The 26,493-nt window shown below is 41.1% G+C and overlaps 1 protein-coding gene across 1 annotated transcript; it reads left to right on the forward strand.

Moving 5' to 3' along the window:
• The first annotated feature begins 2,101 nt into the window (after positions 1-2,101).
• Positions 2,102-24,526, forward strand: vegfba (vascular endothelial growth factor Ba). Its single transcript, XM_015947344.3, has 8 exons — positions 2,102-3,061; positions 8,970-9,021; positions 9,098-9,294; positions 9,382-9,455; positions 9,643-9,675; positions 17,248-17,331; positions 18,720-18,968; positions 20,352-24,526. The coding sequence occupies exons 1-8, from the start codon at positions 2,984-2,986 to the stop codon at positions 20,371-20,373; spliced, it is 789 nt and encodes a 262-aa protein (XP_015802830.1). The 5' UTR covers positions 2,102-2,983; the 3' UTR covers positions 20,374-24,526.
• The last annotated feature ends 1,967 nt before the right edge of the window (positions 24,527-26,493 follow it).

Consider the following 26,493-nt stretch of genomic DNA (forward strand, 5'->3'; position numbering starts at 1 on the left):
AAGGTTCATGGGAGAGGAGCTGCTGCACAGGAGAAATTGCTATGAATGCAATTTTAATTGACTTTTCTGTTTAGTTTAATGAGTCAATAGACCCAAGACTCACACTTTCTATTTTAAGATACAATTTTATTTTCTTTCAGTAGAAAACAGAACTTCAGGCTTGATCACACTCCTAACCAACACATAAGATTACTTAAAGAGCAAGTCACCCCTAAATAAACTTTTTTTGCTGATAAACTATATAAATGAGTGTCTGATTGTGCCGTAGATGCATGTAATCAGTAATTTGGCCCTTTAGTGCATCTTAGTTAGAATTTAGATATTTTGCCGAAAACTGTCAAGGTTGTGCCGTCTTCAGGTAAAAACTCTGCATTGCATTTTAATTTAAATCTGCCATTGCTATTGGCTAAGAGGTACTTTATGACGTTAGATGGTACATTGTGAGCTTGTGTGTGTGTGTGTGTGTGTGTGTGTGTGTGTGTGTGTATTTGTTAGCGGCTCCACCCTCTTGGTCTGCCAGGCAACATCATTTGTTGCGTTTTTCAAACAGGAAGTGGGAGTGAAGTAAGACTCAGGTAGGGGGTGACTTGCTCTTTAATTAGATTATTTGTTAGTTAAGTCTGAAACTGTTCATCTTAGAATCTGACTGAAGTCAAAACCTGCAACAACTCATTCAAACTGAAGGTTTTTCTCTCTTCAAAATGGCCAAAGAGGAACGTAGTCATTGTTTTAAATCTGTGAGCCTGCTAAGTTGTTGAGCCTGTGCTGGCAAATGCTGCAGTGCTGGCATTTGTAATTAAACACTGGCCGGTAAAACACAACAGTGTTTTGTAAAGATGCTAAACCAGTAACAGAAGCAACCCAGAAGTTATTTCTTGTACTCATAAGAAACCATTCTTGTTTGCCTCTGTTATTGCAGAAGGCTAGAAGCTAATGTTGAGCTAACTAGGCTAATGGTGAATTAGCAACAAATGGTTGCCTCTAAAAATATCTCAATCAACTTTTTCAATAACAAGCAATCTGACATTTATTTATCTGCTTATCAATTCACTGCATGACTCGTCTTTGCTCATCATGAACCCTTCTGATGCTGATCTTCAGCTTGCGACAGCCATGACACCCACGGAAGTGAGAAGGTCACCTGTGTGCTTTTAAACATTGGGTGCAGTAACCAAATTTGAACACAGGATGTCATTGTTACTTCATTCTTACACCATGCACTTTAAACCTCCATTTGGCCACCCCACTGATCCCTTTTAATGAATCAAAGTCATGTTTACACAAACCATTTATTCATCTTCTTTAATCCAGTCATAAATATTAAATAATTTATTTAATAAATAAATCATCTCTCTCTGTACTTTAATGGTACTTTTTGATTGTCAGTTTTATACAGAATTTTTAGAAGTATTACAAGAACAAATATGCCTCATTTGATCTGATTGCCTCTCCTTCCTCACTTTATTTGTTTGCTTCGATCATTTCATTTTGGGCTTGATTTTGAACTAATTTGGACTTTTTGCTGGTTGAATTAGATGCGCGGACAAAGACCATTTGCTAGTTTAAGACAAGCATCCTTTTTGAAAAAACAAAATGTAGAAATTTTGATGCAGTTCTACAAGTTTAAAACGGTGCCATAAAAAGAAAATGGCATGTAAAATTTATTTTTTACCTTTATTAATAAGATAAATTCAGCAGAAATAATCCCAGCAAGGTATTTTGGGATAATTGTAAATATTTGCAGATATTTTTTAAATTTAATTTTATTTTAAATTATCAATCAGAAAATATAATTTATTTTAAATCTGTGACTTTATTATTCACCAAAACAACCCAAACTCAACATGTGCTGGTCAGCCCCTCTGGGGCACTGAATCCTGACAGTTTTTGAAGAACCCTCCAGAGACCTGACCTCAGAGGAGCGCTCAGCCTCGCTGCCCTCTGGCATGAGGCCCCTGGGCCCCCCCTGATCCTGATCCCCCCCCCCCCCCCCCCCACCCCCCCACCCCCCATGGACCAATAGACACGCTGCACCTGTATCCAGTGCGTCTGTCCCGTTCGGGAAAAAGTTGGCAGCGCAATGGTTACACCACATGCGTCTCAAAGGCAAAAGAAAGGAGAAGACCCACCTTAATAACTCTTCCCCTGTGTGTGTGCGTGTGTGTGTGTGTGTGTGTGTGCGACAAAGTGTAAGAGAGTGTGTGTGTGGACTTAACCTGCTGCTGTGCTGGCTCTGCTGCAGCTGCATGTCAGAGGAGGATTCAAGGTTTATTTATAAGGAGGTGGGAAAAAGCGGGGAGATGCGCCTGGAGGCAACGTCACATTTTCGTGTGGAGCGACAGTGTGGTGAAAGCGTGACCGAGCCGGGAAGAGGAATATGCGGCACTGCCCCTCCGTACAACGCGCTAAACCTGCGGATCTTTACCGGATAGACGTCCTGTAGCTGGATGATCTGACGCGTTTTTATTAGACACGCACGATTTTACGACAGCACCACGTTTCAGCGGGAATCTGGATAATCCTTCCGTCACGCCACGCCGCCCGGAACCCCATTACCATCAGCGGATCAGGACCAAAAGACTTTTCTGAATTTCAATCTTTTTTAAAAGAGCAACGCTTTTTAATTCAAAGTTCATTTCCAAGAGAACGGGCCTGGGTTTGTTGCTCTGGTGCCAAGGTTATTCCTAAAAATCAGTCCACAAAGACACATCCCCAGTGTTTTCTGTGGTAAACTTGCTGTGCGCAGTGTTTCAGACTGGTCCTGGGCATGTTTGTACTCTAAATAAGGCTCAAATGCAAGAAAGCAAAGTTAATATTCCAACACTGATGATGCCCCCCTGGGAGCGCTTTCAGGGAAGGGAGACTGGAGAATGAAAGCGGCTTTACTGCGTCTCTAGTCGGACAGGGGAAGGAACCTCTTCTAAGGATAGCCTTTAAAAAACACTTTTTATTGTTTTTGCGTGCGCCTCTGGACTCTTGCACGATGGGGATTATGCTTCAAGTTATTCTAGGAATGTTTCAGTTCCTGCTGCTCACCAGAATCCCGACCTTCCATGCCAAGGTATGTATTTGACACGAGAGGAGTGCGTCTGGAGCGGTCACACTGCCATCAGTGCGCCTCCTTCCACACGCATTTGGACTATATTTGCATTCATGATGTTTTTTTTTTTTTGTTTCTTTTTTGTTACATTTGTGGGAGTTAACCTTTAGGTCAATCACACCTGTCACCTCTGGTCACACAAAAGCTGCATCTACAAGGATATTATGTGGTTATTTGGCAACTTCCAGACATTTTGGACTCTTAATATCACAGCTTTGTGAATTTTCTCTTATATTTTAATTTATTATTATTATTATTATTTTACCTGACGGTCCCAATAAAGGATTTATAGGTCATTCTGAGCATTTCCGCCCACTAAACGCTGATGTGCGACAGTTAATGAGTTGCCAGGTTGTGGAGAAAAAACCCTCCTTCAGCTACTTGGCAGCTTTTGTTAAAATGTTGCTTCCAACGTCAGATTTTAAGGTTAGACATTTTCCTTGGTGTTATTAAAAAGGTAGATGGACATTTTTGAACATGTGCTTCATTTTTGTGCTGCTAAGGAAATGAAGAGATACCGCTGGGGAACACTGTGAGCAGCCAAGTTCCTGTATCTGGCTGCCATTAACACTCATTGACATTTTTTATCTGAAACATTGATTTTATTTCATAGAGAAATTAATAGGAAGTGCAGCTCTGAGTCAGAGATAAACGTCATACTGGATTATGGTTTTCCTCATCACTTAGCTGAATTATTGTCCAATAACAAACTGCAAAGTTTCAAAGGTCATTTAAACACACAAAGTCACATTCCACTAGAAGAACTAACTGAATATTTTGTTTCTTGATTAACTAGAGCAAATAATGCTCATGTAACTTAAATAAATGTCTGTCATGTCATTTTTATACAATAGTGTGTTATTGGGGAGTTTTGAAGTTCACACTGAGGTTAATCATTCATAAGAAATGCTTATTGGTGCTTGGTGTGATTTATCTGCTCATTGCTGCGTTTACTCACAAAGAAAACCTGCATATTCTGCTTTCCTTTATTTATGTCTGGAGGATCATATCAGGAACAGGCAGTGCTCTGAAACAGCCCAGACTCAGTGCTGCTGTATCTTTTAGCCATTCATCATCCTAGACAACACACACACACACACACACACACACACACACACACACACCAGAAAGCCTCTTCACCATCACACCCAACGCTCTGCTTTCATGGCATGCTATCTGCTGCTCTGACAGCTTATTAGAAATAAAGGGGTCATCCTTCTTCTCCTGTGGTGATGAGAGTTGGTGGGAGAGCTGGTGTGGAGGTCTTTTCAACACACACACAGCCCATCTGTACAGTGTGCTCAGGGAGTGGCTGGCTGGGAGTTAGATGGGTTAGACTGCTGACAGATAGCGCTGCCAGTGCAGATGGCCCTAGGCTGGCACTTTAGAGGTGTGTGTGTGTGTGTGTGTGTGTGTGTGTGTGTGTGTGTGTGTGTGTGTGTGTGTGTGTGTGTGTGTGTCAGTCAGATATGGCTGCCAAACAGAGTTAATCTTAGACTTGACTCAGAGACTGATAGTTCAGAGAGGACACACTAATTTCTGTCACAAAAGGGCCTCAGCTTCAGCATTGTTGTTGAGTCAATATATGGGCCAGACCTTTGCATGTCTTTGTGTATGTGCGTGTGTGTGTGGGTGCATGTGTGTGTACGGGGGTGGAGCACTAGAAAGAGGGACAACTGGACAAAGTCTATTCTCCCCTACAAGTGGCCTTGGTCTTCATGCATGCAGAAACCTAAACACAGAGCTATAAAGTCATTTTTCTCTGAATGCATGTTTGACAGAATGAGAAGGTCTTTGGGTTATTTTTGTGAATCAGAGTACCAACATTGCTTCAAAGGATTCAATTTTATTTCTTTAAAATGCTGTGTTTTAAGTTTAAATCAGTCTGTGGGAATCTATCCACCATTCATGTTGTTTTTAAGATCAGTGGGTAAAGATGAAGTTCAACAGCAAGAGAGGCGGACCTGAAGGAACAACTAATGCTGTTAATTAGCAACAGATCAGTTACATCATGTTATAAAAGTTCACCACTAAATCAAACACCATGTGGGGAGATTGTTCACTTTTTAAGAGCCTTAAGGTTGGAGATAAACAGAAATCATCATAGTAACATATTACAAAAGGTCTCTTTGCATAACGACAAAAACAAATCACACTGAATGGCTAAAATACATTGGTTTTAGGAAGAAATGTCTTAAATTACCCTACAGGCTTAGATATTTATAAAAAAATAATAACAGTTTTTTTTTACTGCAAGTGAAGAAAATCTTCAAAAGATTCAGAAACAACAAGCTCCTGCTCATCTAGAGTCTGGTGTGATGTTTTAAGCTGTCCTGTGGTTTGAGACATGATCTAAATATGACATTCTTTTTGGGAATCATGATGCTAAAGTGGAGGCTGTTATCAGTACAGATTTTAAACGCCGTCCTCTATTGTGGTATGAGGGCACATCAGAGTGGAGCGGGCGACTTGTGCTAAGCATATAGGAGCCATTGATGCTCAGTAACATGATTTTAGGCATTGCAAGGGTCATCCAGGTATATTTGCTGTGAAGGCTTTTCTTTTTTCAGCAGAACTCAGCACTTGTAGGTGCTTGGTTCACTTTTCAGTTCAGAGAAATCCTGTGGTGAGTTACGACCACAACATATTGGAATTTGGTGAACTGCTGTTAGGTTGAGGTGATGCATCTCAAATAAACCCCCTTCAAGCTAGTGTTGTTAAAGTAGAAAAGAAAAAGATTTCAAACTAAAGTTATTATTCTCATAATATTAATTTGCACAACACCATCATCTCCGAGGTCTGCAATAAATCAGGTTATTTTCATACCACAGCACTAATTCTCTGCCTGTCAGTAATTTATCTAAACTGCCTGATGGACTCTCACTGCCCTGGATGATCACATGCGGCTCACATGACCCAGTCCAAAATGTTTAAATTTACAGGGCATTAAAACGACAGAACAGAGAAAGCAGAGAAAATAAAGGTTTATTGCAACAGATTTTCAAAAATAATTACAAGTTTTCCTAAAATCATGCAGCCCTAAATGAACAACAAGCTTATCTGTACCTAAAAAACTCATGCTGACATGTGACAGAATGTATTTATTAAAGAATATTATTCATATTAAAGTATAAATGTGGACAGATCACTCCAAAGCTTGATATTCATGATCCCTCTTAAGAATAACGTTTATGTATGATAATATTTAAAAAGTTTTATCTTATAATTTGTGACGTGTTATTTATTTATTAGACAAAACTCACCTTTTAAATCTTTTAGTGCTGCCATGCCTCTAAACACACTCCAAACATGAAACCAATCCTTGCATCAGTTCCCTGTCCGTGTTTGGTTTTAAGAATTATGCGTTTAAAACAGGCTGTTTCAAAAAGCCCCTGACTGTGACATCACAAACCAGAAAGGTAGAATAGAGGAGCAGCAACTCTACTTTGAGCCCCTCCAAGATCGTTTTTATGGCTTTTTATAATTCAATCTACTGTACTGTAAATATAAATATTCATTTTTGAAATCTGCATTTGCATTTTAGGTATTTTACTCAAAAAGTTGTTTATATTTCCGAGTGGACATTTTAACATTTTTTTTAATCATTTATGTCTAGTAATATTTATAACTTGTATTCTGTTATTGCTGTGCTGCTGCTAACTTGTGCATTAAATTGCACCTCGATGACAAATTCAGTTTTCTGAATTTGAGATACAAGAGCTTCTCAGCCCATAGCAGCCTGAGTGTGGGATGGGTGGGCGTGGCCTGCTCCAGCTTGTTTTCTTAGGCCTGGGATATACTTGCTTTTTAATGTTGCATTGACGCAGGAAGAAGGCAGCGTCCTTCTTTACACACATGCTGCTACCATGCACATAGTACTGGTGTATTCCACTAGAGGGCACAGTAGTGAACTCAGACCAAATAGAGTCCCGGGCTTTTTAGGGTACAACCTAAACCGACATGGCATCAATGGAAGAGTTTTGAGCTCACTGCAGAAAAAAGGACAGCGGAATCGTAGATTGTATGAAAGACCTGAGACTGGGTGACCACAACGAGTGTCTCTCGCTCGTTTTGCCAACTCCACTTACTGGTTACTCGTATATTGTAGCGTGCATACGCATCTTGTTATTTCAGGGGATGCACACAAACCAAAAAACAAACCCAAAGCATTTCCTGGCCTTAAAGTGACAGAGCCCTGAAACGACTCATTTTAAAGGTACCAAGTAGCACATGTGCTTTAAATATGCCAAGCATCAATTATATCAAAATATTTATATCACTTAGAGGTTATATTTGCCTTGTTTAGACAGTTTATCCAGAGACTCATCACCTTGGCTGTAATGTAGCTCAAATATCATAAATTCAGGCTTCAGGGCAAAAAGCAGCAAGTGCAACTGGTTCATACATTCAGCAGCGCCATCACCAAGGAGAAACCTGATCATGTGTGCATTTCACTTCAAATGGACCTGCAGAACTCATCTGTGCAGGAGGGCTGTTGTATAATGTGCTGCCAGAAATGTCCCTTGATGTTTAATTTAGCTGCAACACCTGCTCTTAGCCTCTTAACAAGTGCGCCTAAGCATCGGGGTTCAGAGGTTTCGTTTTTGTTATTCTTATCAGCCAACAGGCTCCATTGACCCTGTCACGCTCTAAACCCAGGTATCAAATATTCAGGTGGTCATTAACAGGAGATTCTTTGATCTGCTTCGGTCGTGTTTTGCAACAGTGTCAAACCAGAACCTGTAGGTAATAAAACAAGCCTGCAGCCATTCAGTTGCTTACCTGGGATAATGAATGCTGCTTAGTGAATAATTACAGCTGCATTTGATACAGGAGCAAAACAAACACTGAAGCTAACATGGTTTATCATTCCCTGGTGGCAAATTACCCACAATCACCTGCAGCTGGAAAGCAGAGAAGCATTAGCAAACACAATGCTGTTTGTAACTGAGATAAAAAGTCAAATATTGAGTTAAATGTAACATGGTAGCTGAGAGTCGTCGCCACATCCAGAGATCTTTGCTTTAACTAATTAAAGTGCTTTATGTGCTAATAGTTTACAATCATTTCCACACTCGGATTGTCCAATGTGTTGTGATATTTTGTGAGATAAGGCATAAAGCTATCACTGGTATTTGGCTAAAATTAATACAACTCTGTCCTTTCCCGACATAATTTACGAACTTATCGTTAGCATCTAAAAACAGCAGGTAACATTCAGTCTTTCCAGGAATATAGGTCTTTCATTCATTTTTGACTTTTTTGACTGTTTTGATCTATGTCATACATCGATTTATTAAGATTACTGGTAGTTTTGTATAGTTCTGTCATTAGTTCTGTGTATTTTTCCTCTTGCTGAATTATGTTTGTTGTTGTTCACTATATTTCAATCATGATTAGCATTTTTATTACTTTTATCTTATTTTCATTTTATTAATCTATGACTTTTATCTTTCTTTGTCATTTTTTCTTGATAAGTAATGTGATTGAGTAAATAGGGTAGGCATAAAAAGCTAGGCTTCAGCCTACACCTTTTTGGTTACTATAATTGAGATCCTGTTTTATTGTATTCTTTCTTTTTCCTTTTAAATGACCAAACTAAAATAAATTGAAATTGAAATTGAAATTGAATTTTTGCTGAGAGGAATATTTAGTGGAAATCTGGGACTCCCATGGGTAGATAAGTCTTAATTTCCTAAAAAAAATGTCTTGCATGAAAATTCTACTTCTCCAGTAGCAAGTACCTACTTTGTAACAGAAACACTAATCTCTTTTTAGGTAGAGCTTTGTCAGAGCTTCTGACAGGTCAGGCTGACCTGAAAACTCATTGAAACAAACCTTTCGACACAAATTTACTTTTTTTTTTCAGCTTGCTCACTGGCTGCCTGCAGACTCCCCCAAATCCAGAGAAGGTAGAGAAGGTATGCGACACCTTCATTTACAAAGACTTTCACCTCACATGTATGTCTAACACACATCATGGTTTTTCACATGCAGTTCGACGTTGGTTGGAGGTGTACTCGCGCAGTGCCTGCGAGCCTCGGGACACTCTGATAGAGGTGTGGAGGGAGCTTCCAGGAGAGACCCACCACCTCTTCGTACCGTCCTGTGTGTCAGTGAAGCGATGTGGAGGCTGCTGTGCAGATGAGGCCTTGGAGTGTGTGCCATTGCTCACACACACACTCACTATGGAGGTACACACAGCCAACACACACAATACATCTTTATGTGTTCATGTAGATGACAAATAGAAAATCTTTTTTCTTCTATTCTATGTGTAGCTGATGAGAACGTCCTTCATGAAACACGAGCTCATTGAGCTGTCCTTCATAGAGCACAGCCAGTGCGAGTGCAGGTAGCATAAACACACACTCTGTGTGTGTGTGTGTGTGTGTGTGTGTGTGTGTGTGCGTGCATGTGTGGGTGTGGGTGTGTGTGTGTGTGTGTGTGTGTGTGTGTGTGTGTGTGGAGTGAGTGAATCTTTGCCTACCTGCTGTTCATTCACCTCGTTGCACCCTTGAACTCTTTTTATCTTCATGCAGATTAAAAGAGCTACTCCAGCCAACACCTACAAGGTAACTTCACATTTCCTCCTATTTGTGTGTCTGGATTTGAGTCTTTCTGCTTTGGTTTTGTCTGACAGAGATCTGTTTTTTCACTTTGTCATTTATCTAATTTATAACTTTATAGGCTCCCTTCTTCATGTTCAGGACCTTTATACTGATGTTCCCTTTAATGAGATAGCCTCAAGTAGCTTAAAGCCCCAGTGTGTAATGTTTTAACCTGTTTACATCAAATCCTGTGTTTCCAGTTCACAGACTTGTTCTTTTTCATTAATATTTCTCACCAACATCAATTCTAAACATTCCTCTCAGCTTGAAATTTTACATTTTTAAATACATAAACTGTGGTCAACGCTCCATGGTCAGCCACCATCTTGAAATAAAGTAGCTATTTAGGGACATAAGAGCCCCTGCTTTTAGCATTTGGACTATGACTGTAACCTGGAAGAACCAGCAGAAGGCAGCCGTGTGCCCTGGAAGCATGGAGTCTGCTAATTCAACTAAGAAGAAGCAGAGATGTGGACTCGAGTCACATGACTTGGACTCGAGTCAGACTTGAATCATTATTTTAATGACTTCTGACTTGACTTGACAAAATCTATGAAGACTAATGACTTGACTCGGACTTGAACGCCAATGACTTGCGACTTGAATCAACTTGCATCTGTTGACTTGATGATGACTTGAGCATATTACATATTTTAGCACAAAAGTGGCACAACATGGACAAAAATCATAAATCAGTCTTGGTTCTGGGTTTGATTTACTGCTAAATGCAGCAGCACTTTGTTTATGATCAGTTTCAGTTGCACTTTCTGCTTGTTTGAGCAAATAAATGAAGCTTTAAAAAGCTTTATTTCTGGAATTTATTTATTATCATTGTCATTAAATTGAAGTTGGACAGATGACTTGATTATGACTTGAAAATTCAAAGTTAAGGACTTGGACTTGACTTGGACTTGGTTGTCTTTGACTTGGACTTGACTCGAGACTTGACTGGAAAGACGTGTGACTTACTTGTGACTTGCAAAGCAGTGACTTGGTTACACTTCTGAGAAGAAGAAGAGACTAGCAACACCGTTGCTGTATCTTGTTAGTTTGAATAATAAACAATGAAATCAAAAGACACGTCAAATTTGTCAAGTAGTCATCATGTCCAACACTAGGAAGCTGCATATGTTCAGATCCCCACCTGCTATTAGCTGGACGCCAGCCCCCGATTAGTGGCTGACAAGATCTCCACCACGCCAGCCGTGAGCCACGATTAGCTGGTGGCTAAGTCAACATTGTTTACTTGATCTCCAACCCTCCTTAACCAGCCGTGGCTAACAAGCAGCAGTGATTGCTCCCTATCCATTAGCTGGTAGAGGCAGTCAGCTTGTTTACAATGCTGCTCCCAGATCCAAGTGAAACAGGTGTTGTGGAAAATTATGCTCCCCACAAATATTTTCTTTCCCTTAGGCAGTCAAGAGCAAATATTTCCAAATTCACAGAACTTATTGTGCATTATGAGGACTAAACAACCTCAAATAAAAGATGGTTAAACTGAGTGAGATTACATCCTTTTACATAACTTTCAAAAATGATAAATAAGCTTGCTGCAAAAGAGTGAACAAGAATGTTTTTACTGTAACTTTTTTATTGTTTTTAGGACATATTGGTATAAAAACATCACAAACATGGCATTATCACATTACATTACATAACTTCCCCGTAAAAGTGTATCACAAATATTGTGAAGATAGCCTGAAGTGCGACCTTCCGACATGGGGGGGGGGGGGTTAGAATATTTCAGGGGAACACAATTTCTCACAACACCTGACCCCCCCACCCCCCTGTGTGTGAATCGTGACAGCTTCAAAGTCTAACAGAACTAGCTTACTTACTTCCTTCAGGACTGGTAGGTTGATAAAACAGTCATAATTAAAAATGCTTTTTTGAAACAGTAGTTATAAGCTTCGTGTGGGTCAGGCTAGAGAGATTGGAAATTGATTGTACACTCAAACTCATGAGTGGGCCACCGTAGCTGCAATACTTTCTCTGAACTGCATGGCGCTGAAGAGTCACATTTTTTAATCATGATTTCAATGGATTTCACACACGGGGCCTTTAAGGTGCATTACCACCACCTACCAGTCTGGAGTGTGGAGCACATTTTCTTCCTGTTCTGAAGCGATCAAGAATGTGCAAACAGTGTCAATTGACGTCACATCCATAGGACAATGTGGGAAATTTGGGACCAAACTGCAGCGCATTTAGCAGCACACAGCCTGTTAAAGTAGCAGTGTGTAGTTCTCGCCACTAGGGGCAGTATACATTTCAGGGTAGTTTTCCACCATGCTAGTTTAAAAAAAATTACGATAAATGTTGTTACCCGTGGAGCAGAAAGCATGCCATGCAACCTTGCCTTAACTCCTAAGTCCTTACTTAAGTTCCATTGAGAGAATGCAGTGCTGATGCTAATTTTCTGGCACTGTACTTTCTGGATCTGCTTGGGGTCCTTCGCCTGCCGATGACCTCTTCTACAAGGTCATCGGCAGGCGCAGACAATACCGGTTGGCCAAAATATATTGCAACTCTTTTTGATTCTGTTCTTTCACATAGGTTTTGGAAAGAGTTTAGCAGTTTTGTTATTAAATTTATGTTTCTTACTGCCCAAATGATTTTGAATGTGGTAACATAAATTCTGAAAGTCATAAATTCAGCCAATCATCTAGTGTGACGTCATCAATGTTTTGATGGATATTTCCAGAGACTGATGGTAAAAACTACACACTGTCTCTTTAAAGAAAACAGAACAATACATGTGTGGCCTCATTCTTTTTGGTTTATAATGCTTCATCACTCATTAGCTTTCAAAAAAATGAACATGCATGCTTATTTTTTAACAAATCCTGCCCCATGCTCCTTTAAATAACTACAATCTGGGTTTTATAAAGACGTTTTGCATCCATATTTGCTCATGTGCATCTTCCTCCTCCTCAGTTCCTGTATAGTCAGGCCTGTTATCGCCTGTAAATCAGTGAAACCACGTCATCTGTGGACATGTTTGTACACACTGACCTCTGTTAGACCCTTAACATCTCATCAGAGAATATTACTGTTGAGCATTACACTGTGCCTTTAATACACCAGATAGAACGTCTGTAAACATGATGCCACTAAAATGAAACCAGTCCAGAGATGTTGTGGTTTTGAATTCTTGGCCTGACAGTGCTGGATCACCAGGATTCTTGACTTATTCAGTGTCTCTGTAGGGTTTGCTGATCTCAAGGCCAGTGGGGGTTTGGAGCTACTGATCTCTGTTCAAAGGACACAACTCCAGAATAAGTTTGTTACTTAATTCTGGTTTTGCTAAAATTAAAGTAAAATGTATAATCTCCAAGGCAAAATAGCCCGTTAGGTTTTCAAGAGCAATTGCTGTGAAAGGAGCATTTCTGTTGGACTTGTTTGTTACATAGATAATCACATAATTGCATCTTTAATGTTTATGTGCCCCTGCTTCCTGTTTGGATGTGAACATAAATACTGGACTCCAATGTATGCATGTGCGTTTATGTAGACATTTTTGATTTAACAATTACTTTATGTTGGTTATCTGATATTGTCTTTCAATTATTTTACAACTTGTAGGGTTAATTTATATAATGTGTGTGTGTGTGCGTGTGTGTGTGTGTGTGTGTGTGTGTGTGTGTGTGTGTCTCAGGGAGCTTAGCATCTGTGTGACTCTCTGCCAGCCCCCCCCCCCCCCCCCCCCCGGGACGGCCCGCATCCTGTTGTCACCATAGTGATGATTTTATCTCCGCTGCCACAGACGGACGGAGCACAGTCACGCACCCATGATAGTAAATAAGCTCCAAATGCAACAACAGCAGCTGCAGCTGTTATTAATGTCAGGACGCAACTGGTTAACACTGTTGACAAACTGAATAAAGTTTAGTACAAATGATAGAATGTTCCGATCTTTAGAAGTGGGATTTTGTGGATAGGCTGTGAACAGTTATAATATGTAACATGTATCTACAGTTTATCCACCGTGGGATTAATAGCGTCTCTTCATTCATTTGTTCATTCAGATAAAATCAGCTATCTCGGTTTGGAGAAATACAAAATAGTTCTGATTGAAAAAGTATCTTACAAGCTAATCACAGTGGGGCTAGTTATTAAAAAGTTTTCAGTCCCAACACTATTTTAATATTAAATGAATCTATGCTGTTGATCCGGAAGTACATGGTTGTTCCAGCAGAAATATTACAAAGTTTCTCGGTTAGCTACCCGGGGCTGGAGGCTAGGAGTGGGAGCTGGCTTTCTGGCTGGGGTGCTGGACTGGTGGGTCGCTTTGCTCTGCGTTGGGCGGGGATCCTTGCTCATCAGTACCCCAGAAAGAACAGGACCAGCTCTGGTGCCCGGGAATGGTTGTGCCCCCTGTGCAGCAGTACTGGAACCAGAGTGAGTAGGTTGCTTATGGAGAGCACAAGTGGGTGTATGTCATACATTCTTGTGTCTCTTTAGGTTGAATGTGAATGTGTGAGCATGAGGGTGGGAGTGTGTGACTGGGTTTGTGTCAGGTGGGGTCTTGAACTCATCCCTTCTCCTGCGACATCTTGTGGTGCTACAACATCTTCACCTACCCCTCCCCCTGCCACATCTCCTGCTAGTGTGTGGTGCCTCAGTTTAACTGCATGTCTGGGGCTGGAGGTTTGACATCTGCTGGCTTGGTCCCGGTGGCTGTCTGATGGGGTTCTGAGTCCCTGGGCTCTGTCGGGTCTCCGCCAGGGTTGGACGCCCTTGGGTCCTTGGCCGCTGAGTTCTGAGCTAGTCCTGCCGTGGAGTGGGCAGCTGTGGGCGGGCCTGGGGGCTTGCTGTTATTATCTCCTGGGCCTCTGGCGCCGCTGCTGGTTGGCTCACCCGAGGTAATCCTCTGTGCCTCTCGGGAGGGGGATTGGGGCTTCTCTGATGGCAAACTCCCTGGGGTCTCCGTACTTCTGGGAAGACCCCTGGATCTCTGGAGCTTGGAACTCCTTCATCTTCCACACGTCCTTGGGGCCAGGTCTGTGGCCCTTCACACTCACTATTGGACACTCCTGAAGCCTTACATACACAAACACGTACGCACACAGGTGCTCACATGGTGCTCTCACAAGTATGGACTTGTGCATTTTTAACATACAACCTAAGACTGTGGTTGGCACTAAACACTCTACCGTGTTCTTTTCAGCAAAAATTGTTACTGTTTTATATCCTTATGTGGTTGGCGCAGTGATATTTTGGTTCTGGTGTATTTTTGAGCTCCCTCCCCTTTTTTTCTCTTTTTCTGCAGGTCTACAGTAAAAGCGGATTCTTCTACATCCTTTAATTCTTACCCCACCTCATCCTCCCCCTTTTATTCTCCATTTTGTCTCCGTGTTTGTTGGACTTAAAAACAACTGAAAATATTTCTGATAAAGTATTGGTATCAGGCGAGGCATTATAGCTGAAGCTATAATGCTCCACCTGTGAGAGTAAAACTGTATGGCTTGTCTTCAGCACTCAGACATGAATCCTGATTGCTTTACAGCCGGACAGGACACAGGGGAAAAAAAGTTTCAACTAAATAGCTACATGCGAAATTGGAATACAGCTAGGGAACTCTGATGATAATTTCTGCTGCAAAAATACATAAAACTTTATATAAATAAACTATGCAATATACTTTTTATGACAGGATAAAAGTCTATAATATGACATTTGCAGAAACCACAATAAATGTTGTTTTGATTTGTTTTGTTTTGTGGTGTGGACAAGAAATGGTTAAGATGGCAGTGTTAAAGGTGTGGTTGACTGAAAATGTTAATTCTCATTATGATCAGTCACTCTGAGTTTTTCATTCAGGCTGAACATTAAAACAGACTCCTATACCTATCTCCTGCATTAGCTTCTGATAGAAAATAGATGGTGAAACTATAGGATTAGAAAAGCCTGACAGATCTACATCACACTGTGAATTTACAGAATTCATGGACTCAACAATCTTGACTCAGGACTGGAACGTGTTGTTATTTTAGCGTCTGGGAATCAGCAGCAGACATCTTGGCTAGTTTAAGCTAACCATTATCATTAGCAACACCAACACATAGCAGGAGCTCCTCCAGGCTTGAGTTATTTGTGGAGCTAAGCCATCCTAGTGGCAAGTCAGTGGTAGAGTAGTGTTGCTGTTATCCAGTCTGTTGTGAGATGTCCAGTTATCAAGATAAAAGTCTCCAAAACCTCAGCTGAAGCTCAGCTGTGATGTGGGCAACTTTTAGGTCCAAGAAATGGTGTACATTTCTTTCCCGTTGAGAACGACTTACAAGGCATTCAATGCTACTATAAGACCACTGCAAATGTATTGATTAAACGAGTGATCCACTTCTTTAACAAAAACGGTTCACAAAATATAATGTGGTTAGTTTTTTAGGGGTGGGACTCAAAAATTAATCCAATTAATCAGAGGTATTGTAAAGAATTAATCTGGGTTAATCATATATTATTCATCCAAGAAAATGTACCTTCAAACAATTTTTTATTAAAAAATTAAAGATTTCTCATTGAATGGAGGCTTTTCTATATTTTTGACACAACCTTGTCCTTCTCAAAAGATAGGTTTAATCTCAGCTATCCTAACGTTCTGCGATAAATATTCAGGTGTTCTTTATAAAGTATAATTTCTCCATCAGCAATCTTTTTTGCAAGAAACCAGGAGGGTGGAGGTAAAATAAATCACACAGCGCTTGTTGTGAAAACCCAGATTTGAACCACATGTAAAACAGTTTTTCACTTAATTTATTATAAAGTTTTGTGGTTCGGTTTTCTTTTTAATCCCACGTGAGACTATTTAATTCACTCTTTAATGTATTATTCTCTCATTACGTCCCACTGTTAGTTGGAATGAAGCACCAAAACAACTCTCCCCTTTTTTCACTGGCTCATACAGCCATACCTTGGCTTGAGTCTCCATTTGGTTTCTGCCAGCTTCAGCAGAGTCATTATTTATCAGACTTTTCACATTTTAGTTCTGATTCATCATCTATTTGTATTAAAGTATGTAAATTTTCATTAACATTTAGGTTAAAATCAGATAAAGTTATAATATAAAGTAAGGATACTTTAAGGATATTTTCTGATGGCCCCTTTTCTTCTTAACTCTAACACACAAAACTCACTGGGAAATCTGCCAGCTGTGATTTTTACTCATCTATTGAAATCTATTCTTATTCATTTTGATTCTTATGTTAAAATCTCCTGACACCAGTTCTCAACTCTCTTTTTGTTCAACAAAATCAGCCAAACATCTAAATGCATGGTCAAGTTGCTTAACTAAAGCAAAATGACTGGAAAGGAATCCTTTAAATCCATATTTGTGACATAAAAGAATAAATAAACAATAGAAAACCATCAGAATGATGTGCTGCCTTTAGATTTAAATGAATTCTGGGATGCATTCAGCACCCGCTGGTTGCTGGGATTTAGGTCTGAATGCTCTTTTTTGCGACAGATGTCAAATCTGATGCAAGACATTGGATGTGAACTTCTGACCACATGTGTCAACATCTTGTCTGTTCTCAGGCCCTACCTAAAGCCAGCGAGAAAGGAGAAGAAAAAGCAGGGCAGGAAGCACAGACAGAGGAAAACTGTAACAGTCAGACCCCCGTAAGTTAAATGTTACATTCTCAACACATATGTCAGAGTTTTAGCAGATCCTCTCAGGCTCAGTGAGACCGTTGTGATTAGGAAAACTGGGTTATCTGATCTGCAGTTTAACTGAAGGACAATTTGTATTACAGCCACAGCAACAGTCAAGGTCACACACACACACACACACACACACACACACACACACACACACACACACACACACACACACACACACACACACACACACACACACACACACACGCACGCACACACACACACACACACACACCATAATCCACTCTTAAACTCCTTAGTCACGGTTATCACCTCAGTGTTGAGCCTGTTGAATAGTACTTGCTATCATCAGCCGTCTGACTTCCTGTCATGTGATGATATGATTCTCACTACATTTGTGTGAAAACATGGTCACTTGCACCCTCACGTCCTGAGCCGAGAAGGATAAAAGGGTTAGCGCTCTTTTCCTCTCCAGTGTTCTTCATCTGCTTCCCCTTCACTTTACTGTCAGTCATTTCCGGCCCCCAGGGGCCAGAGGTTGGCTCCGTTTGGGTGTGATGTCCCTCCGTACCCATCCATCACCCCAAAAAGGCTTCATTCAAACTCTGGCAGGGGTGAAATCTGTGTAATTTGCTCCCAAACGCCACCTCCTCTTTCCATGCCAGCGACAGGCGTGGTCACTGAGACGGGAACAAAGATGGCCCCTCTCTGCCTCATTAAGTAACTTCATTAACACTGTCAGCCTCCCAGGAAGACAGAGGCAGAACTAGCTCCGGTTAATGGACCGACTGATGCTGGCCACTTTCTCAGACTCAGACCTCAGAGGGCGTCTAGAGGTGGAACTGAAGGTCTCAAAGGCAGCAAGGCGAACATATAGCCATGGTAACAGACGGAGAGACAGACGGACAGAGAGGGGAGCTAGTTAGTCAGCAGCTAAAGGAACATTATCCCACATTCGTCACACATCTCCCACACACGGCTTTGTTGGGGTTTGTCTCAGACAGGCAGTGTTCGTGTTCAAACAAGCCCTACATTTTATTTATAGCCGCTCAGGAGGTGCATCACGTTTGTCCAGACAGAAATATCTCAACTGTTATTTAACTGATTGTTGCATTTATGGATACCAAAGCTCTGCATGAATGAAATCAACTGTCCATGACAGTCTTGCGCCTCTTGTGATAAAGTAAAACTGAAAGAATCCATCAGTTTGTCATCATTCAGATCCACCATCAGGCCAGTCTTTGGTGCGACCTGATCGTGGATTAGAACCCACAATCTCCCAGTCTCAGGGCTCATACCACTAAGCCACTGAGCTGGTTTAGTCATGTTATCCAGTGAGTAAATCAATTCTGAAACTAAATACTTGTTTTTGGTTCTTTTCCATCCAGAACCTATGCTCCTCTGACTTCTCCCTCTTCCCCTCCACTGACCCCTCCCACCACCCTCCCTCCCTCACCGTCATCCCCACTGCCTCCCACCACCCTTCCTCCCCCGCTCCCACCCTCAACAACTCCTCCTTGCCACCCCTGCAAAGGAAGGAACTGGGTCCTGGATGTGACGCTGTGTCAGTGCAGGTGCACCCTCAGAGCTGGGAGCTGCAGCCGGAAAGGCCGGAGTCTCAACCCTCGCCGCTGCAAGTCAGTTCACACAAAGGCAACAAATGAAATTGCACTTTTATTAGAAAAACACAGAAATACAGAGATTAATACAAATACAAGGACAAAAGACATTAAATCAGAGCGTTTGAAGCGGTTGGGTTGTTGCCTAAACTTTTACTTGTAGAAAAATGCACTTAGTAAAGCATTCTGAGCTTTTGATAATTTCACAACTCTTCTTTTAATTAAAGAACCCTATATTGAAACATTTAATGAGTTATTTAACATCTGTTAGATACAGAATCCTGGAGAGCAGTTCATTAAAGAGCAAGTCACCCCCAAATCAGCTATTTTCTGCTGATAAACTATATAAATGAGTGTCTAATTGTGCTGTAGACACATGTAGTCAATAAGCTGGCACGTTAGTGCATCTTAGTTCAAATTTAAATATTCTGCCTAAAACCAACAGTGTTGTGCCATCTTCAAGTAAAAACTCTGCACTGCACTTGAATTTAAATCTGCCATCGCTATTGGCTAAGAGATACACTATGATGTTGGCTAGTACATTATGATGTCACAATGTTGATGAGCCTGCGTGTGTGTGCATTTGTAAGCAACTCCGCCCTCTCCGTGTGCCAGGCAACAGCATTTGTTTCATTCTTCAACCAGGAAGTAGGAGTGGAGTAAGACTCTGGTCGGGGGTGATTTGCTCTTTAAATTCTTTGGTATCCACCAGTTTTTCACACTACATTGTCCCAGTCAATTTTGTACTTTTCATAGACCAATTCTTATTTCCACCGTTTGTTTTGTAATAATTTTTTCATTTAATCGGAAATCTTTCCCAAACTATGTCCAGTTTTTGCTCATTTGCTCTCGTTGCTCTACTGACTGCCAGCATGAGTTTGACCCCTTCTTCGAGCATTAAATGTGTGGAACACTGAAAAACCATTTTTCTTATTTCTGATCATAATCAGTCACTCTGAGTTTTTAATGTAGGATGAACATGAAGGGTTAGGTCTTGTTGCTGTTAGCCAATCAGAGGCAAGATGTCCCGATATCAGGAAATAAAACTTCAAAACCTGCCGTCTGAAGCTCAGCTGGGATGTGGCTCACTTCTGGTTACTGGAAATGGTGCACCAGTGTATTGATTAAATGAGTGTTTCACACCTTTAAACTTTGGATTTTAGACTTAAACATGTTTCTGGTGAATTGCGAAGTCCTTCCATCTTTTAATCACCAAAATAGGAAGTTGAACATGACCCCAAATAACTCCCAAACTCAGTGTATTTGGTGAAGAAACACTAAGTTTACTTGAACAAGTGTTTCTTAAAACACGGATGTGCTTGATTTTCTACACAGGTGTGCTAAAATTAAGAATGAACTGTTTTTGTGCCACCAAGCTCTATTCATTATTTGTCGTTGTAGATGTGAAGCGACGAGGACTTGAAGTGTCCCACCGCTTTCCTCCAACACCACCGATCCCGTCTCAGACCATCTTCCACTCTCAGCATCAATGCCGTGGACAGCGTAGGTGCTCCTGAACACCCAGCATCTCAAACTGAAGAATGTATCAGTACAAGCACACACTAGATCCTGCACTAGTGCATCATCAACACCCTAAATGTGCTGTAGTTCTGCATGTGTGCGAGCATATTTCCCCCCTTGCTTCTGTGGCAAAGCTTTCATGTACACGCGTGTCACACGAGTGGAGTAAGAAGGTGCCAGAAAAACACCAACTTGTGAACGACTTCTGCAGGTGAGCATACTCTGCTGTGTTGTTGTGGAGACTGGACTGCAAGGCATATCGCTATAACTGCCACTAAACAGCAGAGGGGACCAAGAGGAACTGGATTTGGTGGAATCTCTGACCATGTCTCTCAAGGAAACTGCAAACTGAGACAAATACCATGTTTAAGTCGAGGCCGGAGGATTTGAGAAGCAGCAGCCAAGTGTTAGTGGTGGACATTCATACCCTGGAATACACCAGAGGGATTTTGGACGAGCACATGAGCTGGCACCCTGGTGTCTGTGGACCTATGTTTGAGCTGGGGTGGATGGTATCTGTGTGGTCTCCCCGCTGAAAGACGCAGATGGGTTATCCCCACACCCGTTCACTCTCATTCAAAGCGTATGACTACGGGCTGGCGCTCCAAGCCGCTTTCCGGCATTTGTTTAATTTGAGCCTTTTGTGTCCGTCTCTCCTCAGCTCCTCGATTGAAAGAAGCCGCTTCGCCTCGCTTTTCCTCTCTTTGCCTCTCTTTTGGGCAGTGAGGAGAATGACAATAATGAGGCCTGGCGGCTCTCCACCGCTTCACACACACAAACATTCACACTTATAATACCAGGAACACAGACGGCACTATAAATGCAGAAACACTCACCCTGCTGAAGCACACACACACACACACATGCAATGTGAAATGAATGCAGGTAGCCATATGCTTTTGTTTGTACAATATAAGCCAGTTCTTTATTTGCAACTTAAAGCAAAGTCTGCATAGAGTATTTTATAACATGTCACTTTTATACTTTATTATAAATCTGTGGAGCTGACTGGAGAGATATAGCAGAGTATGTATTGCAGAATGTGTCCTTTTTATGTTTGTGTTCATTTTTCATCCTTCCACGTAACGAGTCACGCTGGGTGGCCCGCCCTACCGATACCCAAATGTATTGAATTCAAACAGTGAGGGCTCACGCCGGCCACAAACGGGAGACTCTAAACACTACAAGGTGCAACTCAAACAATCAGTGGGGAGGTGTTGTGTGCAGCGCACAGAAACCAAGCAAACAGCCATGTTTGGACGCAGCGAAAGGAAAACCTAGCTGTTGTTGCATGTTTGAGCCCGGATGGAGCGAGAAATATTCATTTGGAGCACAGCCTGTTAATAGTCTGAGGAAATCTGACAAGGTTCTTTTTTCCCCTGCTTTGTGACGGCTTGGCTGCCGTTTGAGGAGCGTGGACTTGAAATGTAACTGCCTCAGAGAGGTTTGCTTCCTGGGCAGCTTGTCAGTCGGTGTGAGGAGCTGAAGAGGCAGGTCAGAGAGTTTAAACCCAGTTGTTTACACCTGTTCAGAGCCTGCCTGCTCTGCCAAATTTGACTGAGAACCTTTTCTCCGTGACATATTAGGGTTGGGATTGGAAAATGAGAAACAATAGCTCGGAAACGCTCTCTCCCCCACACGGGGTTCATACCAACCAATATCACGCTGCCTCCAGTGTGAATTATTTATGTCAGCCCTGAAGCAACAGAACTTTGTTCAGTGGCTGCTGAGATAAGCTTAGTATTTATGCTCTCCTGAGATTGGATTTTATTTTCTCTGATGCTTATTGTTCAGTGTTTATTGCTGCCAATCAATGCTTCAATCACTACCTCTATTTATATATATATATATATATATATATATAACATATTAATGACAAAGTATTAGAGCATTATTGTTAGTTTCTCTGTGTTAGATCAGACTATAACGATACTGGCACCGTCGGTGGTTAGGAGACGGAACGTCAAGGACTTTTTATGGCAGGAGAGCTGAACTGGTCCTCCAAACACAGACCAGACACTGTGAGACGATGGAGGAAAGGGAAGCAGATTCCCAAATTGATATTGACCAACTTTGGCTTTGGCTTTATAGGAATAATTTGGGGGAAATATACCTTTGTGTTCTGTGACACGATGAATCGTCTTTTGTTTGGTAAAAGATCAACGTTGCTTTTGGAAAGACCTCGTTAGATGGTTTTCAAACTGAATTTTCAAAATGCTTTAACCCCTTGGCACCATTAAAATACTATTTACTAATTCCACTTGAAAAATTCCTAGATTATTGTCAGCGACACCTTCAGGAACACAAAGCCAAAGTGATTGACCCCTTGGCTCCATAGAAGGGAAACACTTGGAACCGTCCTCATCAGTGAGATTTGCTCCATGGGCGTAAATAACAACCTCCTAATGAGTCTACTCCGTTTGGTGCAAAAGAAATTTTTTTTTCATCTTCTCTTCCATTGAACATGCCAGCCTAAGCAACCTCTTTTTTTTCTCCGCAAGTTGAGTTTTAATAACAGATGGTCCTGTTGCACAGACCTCCAAGGTGGAGAGGTTAAAGGTCCTCTGTGGGCAGATTATGTTACTGTTGGGTAGAGCCGGACCCGTTTAGTCCTGTTTCCTTTCTTCTCACTTAGACTGAGCCACCCAGCTGAGAGCGAAACCACATAGATCCAGGATGTACATGAATTATGGCATCAATTATCTCATCTAGGGGAAACCTGTAATTCCCAATTTTTCACAACTATTCCTGGTTGTATTTGCTTATTTCCAGGCATTCCTGTTTGAGTGTTCATCATTTGAATCAACTGAATATTACTTTGTTTTTATTATGAATAGGGAATAAAAAACTTTTATTAAAAAAAAAAAGCAAACAAGTATTTTGGGAAACTCAAGACCCCTTGAGCATCACTGCAAAAACAGATTTCTAAGAAAGTTTTTAAAAAGCCTGATTTTTAGACATTTTATCTTATTTTAATCTAAAAATGCATTTATTCTCTAGAAAACAAAGCATTACTTAGAATTTGGTAAATAATCTTAAATATGATCCATATTTTCTTGTTTTGAATTGTAAAAAATCTGCCATTGAGGTATTCAAAAGCTGTTTGGCTAGAAATCTTAATAAACCTAAATTCTGATTACTTTGCTAGTTGTAAGATTTCTAACCAAGCAGCTTTTTCGTACCCTGTTGGCAGATCTTTAAACTCAGAACAAGAAGATATGGATCATATTTAATATTATTTACCTTATTTAAGTAGCTAATGCTATTTTTTCTATAGGATCATTTATTTTCTTTTTAGACAAAAAATAAGATAAACTGTCTAAAAATGTAGATGTTTTTTGTTTTTACCTTTTTAGAAAATACTTTTTGCTGTGTACAAATTGTGTTTGAGACTGCAGAGCGCATTTTGTAGATGAGTCCACTGAAAACCAGATGTCTATCGAGGACAGAGCGACATGTTTCCCCTCAGACAACTTCAAGATATGTTTTCTTCACCTTCTGTTCCTTTTGACCTCATTGTCCCCTCATTCCGCTGAGATGTTGCTGTTCTCTGTCCTGTCTCCTCAGCATCCCAACCCCTGAAGATTAAAGGTTAATGCCTTGTTCAGATGTTGTGTGAGCATCAAACATCGGTGTGCTTTGTATCTGCAAAGTCTGCATTGTCCTGTAAAGGTAGCCCCAGTGTCTAAATATCTCTCCCCTTATTGAACTATATAGCATCTAATAATCTGCCCTATCCATACTGTGTATGATGTACTTTAGAAGTGTGTTTGTAATTTCATTTTAGCCATTCATCGCCATGAATCTCTGCAACTACTACTGTAGCCTATGTGGAAGAAAAATACTACACTCTTTTTTTGCTGCTACACCATTTGTGCCCTTTTATGACGTCTTTGTAGAAAATAATGCAGGTTTATGTTCTATTAGCTTAAGAAAATGGATTCAATGTCCTCATAAAAGTGTACTCTGCATCCTCGAATATATTCAGATCTATACCAGAATACAATCATGATGTTACAGATATTATTAAAGGAAATGTCTTATTTTTCATATAACCCTGTGGTTTTCTTCCTGCCCTCTGCTCCGACCCGCTCCCGTCTTTGTTTCTCTTGTTTTTAATCTGTCCTCTGACGGTAATGAAAGATAAACAGGGTCTTTTCATTACACCGCCACCATGGGAGTTGGGCACGGTGAAAAAGTGCGTATGTGATGTGACGTGATGTTGTGAGACATAATATTGTTGCTGCGCCTCCTCTCGCCTTTGCTGCTGAGTCAGAGGGACAACGGTGTGCTGTCTCACTGTGTGTGTGTGTGTGTGTGTGTGTGTGTGTGTGTGTGTGTGTGTGTGTGTGTGTGTGTGTGTGTGTGTGTGTGAGACATTATACATGTATTTAAATGCTCATGAAGCTATTTTTTGCGCTACTGTTGTAACACTGTTCATCAGAACATGCAGCAGTTTCAGTTAGTTGTTGCAAGTGTGCAAGAGCCACTTGAACAACATTTTATCTGTGTATTTTGTGCACACACTCTTCCTACCTGCAGCAGGACTGGTCTGCATTCAGTGCTGGTTATGTCCATATCCTAATAATACAGATGAAGAAGATTTCTGTCTCCGATACTCAGATTTCAGTTACAGATTAGGACGATGCTAACGTTTCACAAATCTGCACAAACTAAGGGAAGAAAGGGGTGGAAAGGATGGGCAGGATAAGAAAGAGGAAACAGGAGAGAAAGATGAGGGGAGCTAAGTGCTGCTACCAACCTCCCTGTCGAAGGGCACGAAGCCAGAACTAAATATAGCAGCAAGATTATGGAGACAGAGAAAGAGAAAAGGACAGAGTGAGTCATATGTCTCGATACAGAGAGGATGTGTCCCATCCAGGGTCTATTTTTTAGCACTTTGCGACTCTAAAACCTTCAAAATGATTGCTAAAAAGGAGCAGACGCACCATTGTTCTCTCCATGTTGTCATATATTTTATGCATTCATATGCTATGTCTCCTTCCTCGTCAGCCTCCCCACACCCACCCACCCCAGTCTGCACTTGTACCAGGACTTCCTGTATTTTTCCACCTTGCTTTTCTTTGCATTTGTTCTCACTGTTTTTCTAATAACTGCAGCCATGGTTTCCTCCCTGCTCAGTGTAGCAGCAGCTGTGTTGGAGCAGGTACTGGACGCTATCTGCTCTGTGACCATGTGTGTTGTTAGATGGTATCAGTGTGTGTGTGTGTGTGTGTGTGTGCGTGTGCGTGTGCGTGTGCGTGTGCGTGTGTGTGTGTGTGTGTGTGTGTGTGTGTGTGTGTGTGTGTGTGTGTGTGTGTGTGTGTGTGTGTGTGTGTGTGTGTGTTAGAGAGGAGTGCTGATAAACCAAACCAGGAGTGAAAGACTGGGATTTAGTCCATTGTTAACACGGTGAACACAAAGAACTTTTTTTGTTGTTTTGCAGGAAAACAAAACTTTGTTATCTTCAGCAGAAATGTGGATCCACAGACCTTGTCTGTCCCACTCCACAACTCCACTGAAGCACACTGAAAAAAAGATTCACGTTCTTCTCACTACATGGGAAACAGCGTGCGCAAAATAAACATGCGTAGAATGGAGCATGGAGATGTCTGCCATGATAAAGAAATTCCTGATGGTCATCTGTTTCACTATGTTCAGCGTATACAATGAAAATGTGACATGTTCACAGACTGCACCCGCTACCACTGCAGACGGAGTAAAGGTTAAAACGACAGGAGTTTTTTTTTTTTTTGTTTAGGATCATCTTCTGGATGCAAATGCACATGTTCCTGACCCAGAGACTTTTAACATATTCAGTCAAAATCAATGGATAATATGTAATATACATGACACATGTAAGAAAAGGGTTTCAGTTATGGCTAAAAGACGAAGAAACTGTTCTTTTCTGACCTCATATGGGCCAACGTTAAGAAAGCAGAGGAGTTTCCCGGCACGATTAAAGTGCGATATAAAGAGCGATGGAGACCATAGCTGAGCCGATGAGGGTTGGTAAATAGTT

The sequence above is a fragment of the Nothobranchius furzeri genome, chromosome 1 (genome assembly GCF_043380555.1).
Source record: "Nothobranchius furzeri strain GRZ-AD chromosome 1, NfurGRZ-RIMD1, whole genome shotgun sequence".
Taxonomy (NCBI): Eukaryota; Metazoa; Chordata; class Actinopteri; order Cyprinodontiformes; family Nothobranchiidae; genus Nothobranchius; species Nothobranchius furzeri.

Bases quoted from the DNA above. Each gene is read 5' to 3' on its own strand.
- vegfba (XM_015947344.3), top strand. From the start codon at position 2,984: ATGGGGATTATGCTTCAAGTTATTCTAGGAATGTTTCAGTTCCTGCTG. The intron at 9,022-9,097 runs GTATGCGACACC...TTTCACATGCAG, and splicing joins ATCCAGAGAAGGTAGAGAAG to TTCGACGTTGGTTGGAGGTG. The intron at 9,456-9,642 runs GTAGCATAAACA...ATCTTCATGCAG, and splicing joins CACAGCCAGTGCGAGTGCAG to ATTAAAAGAGCTACTCCAGC.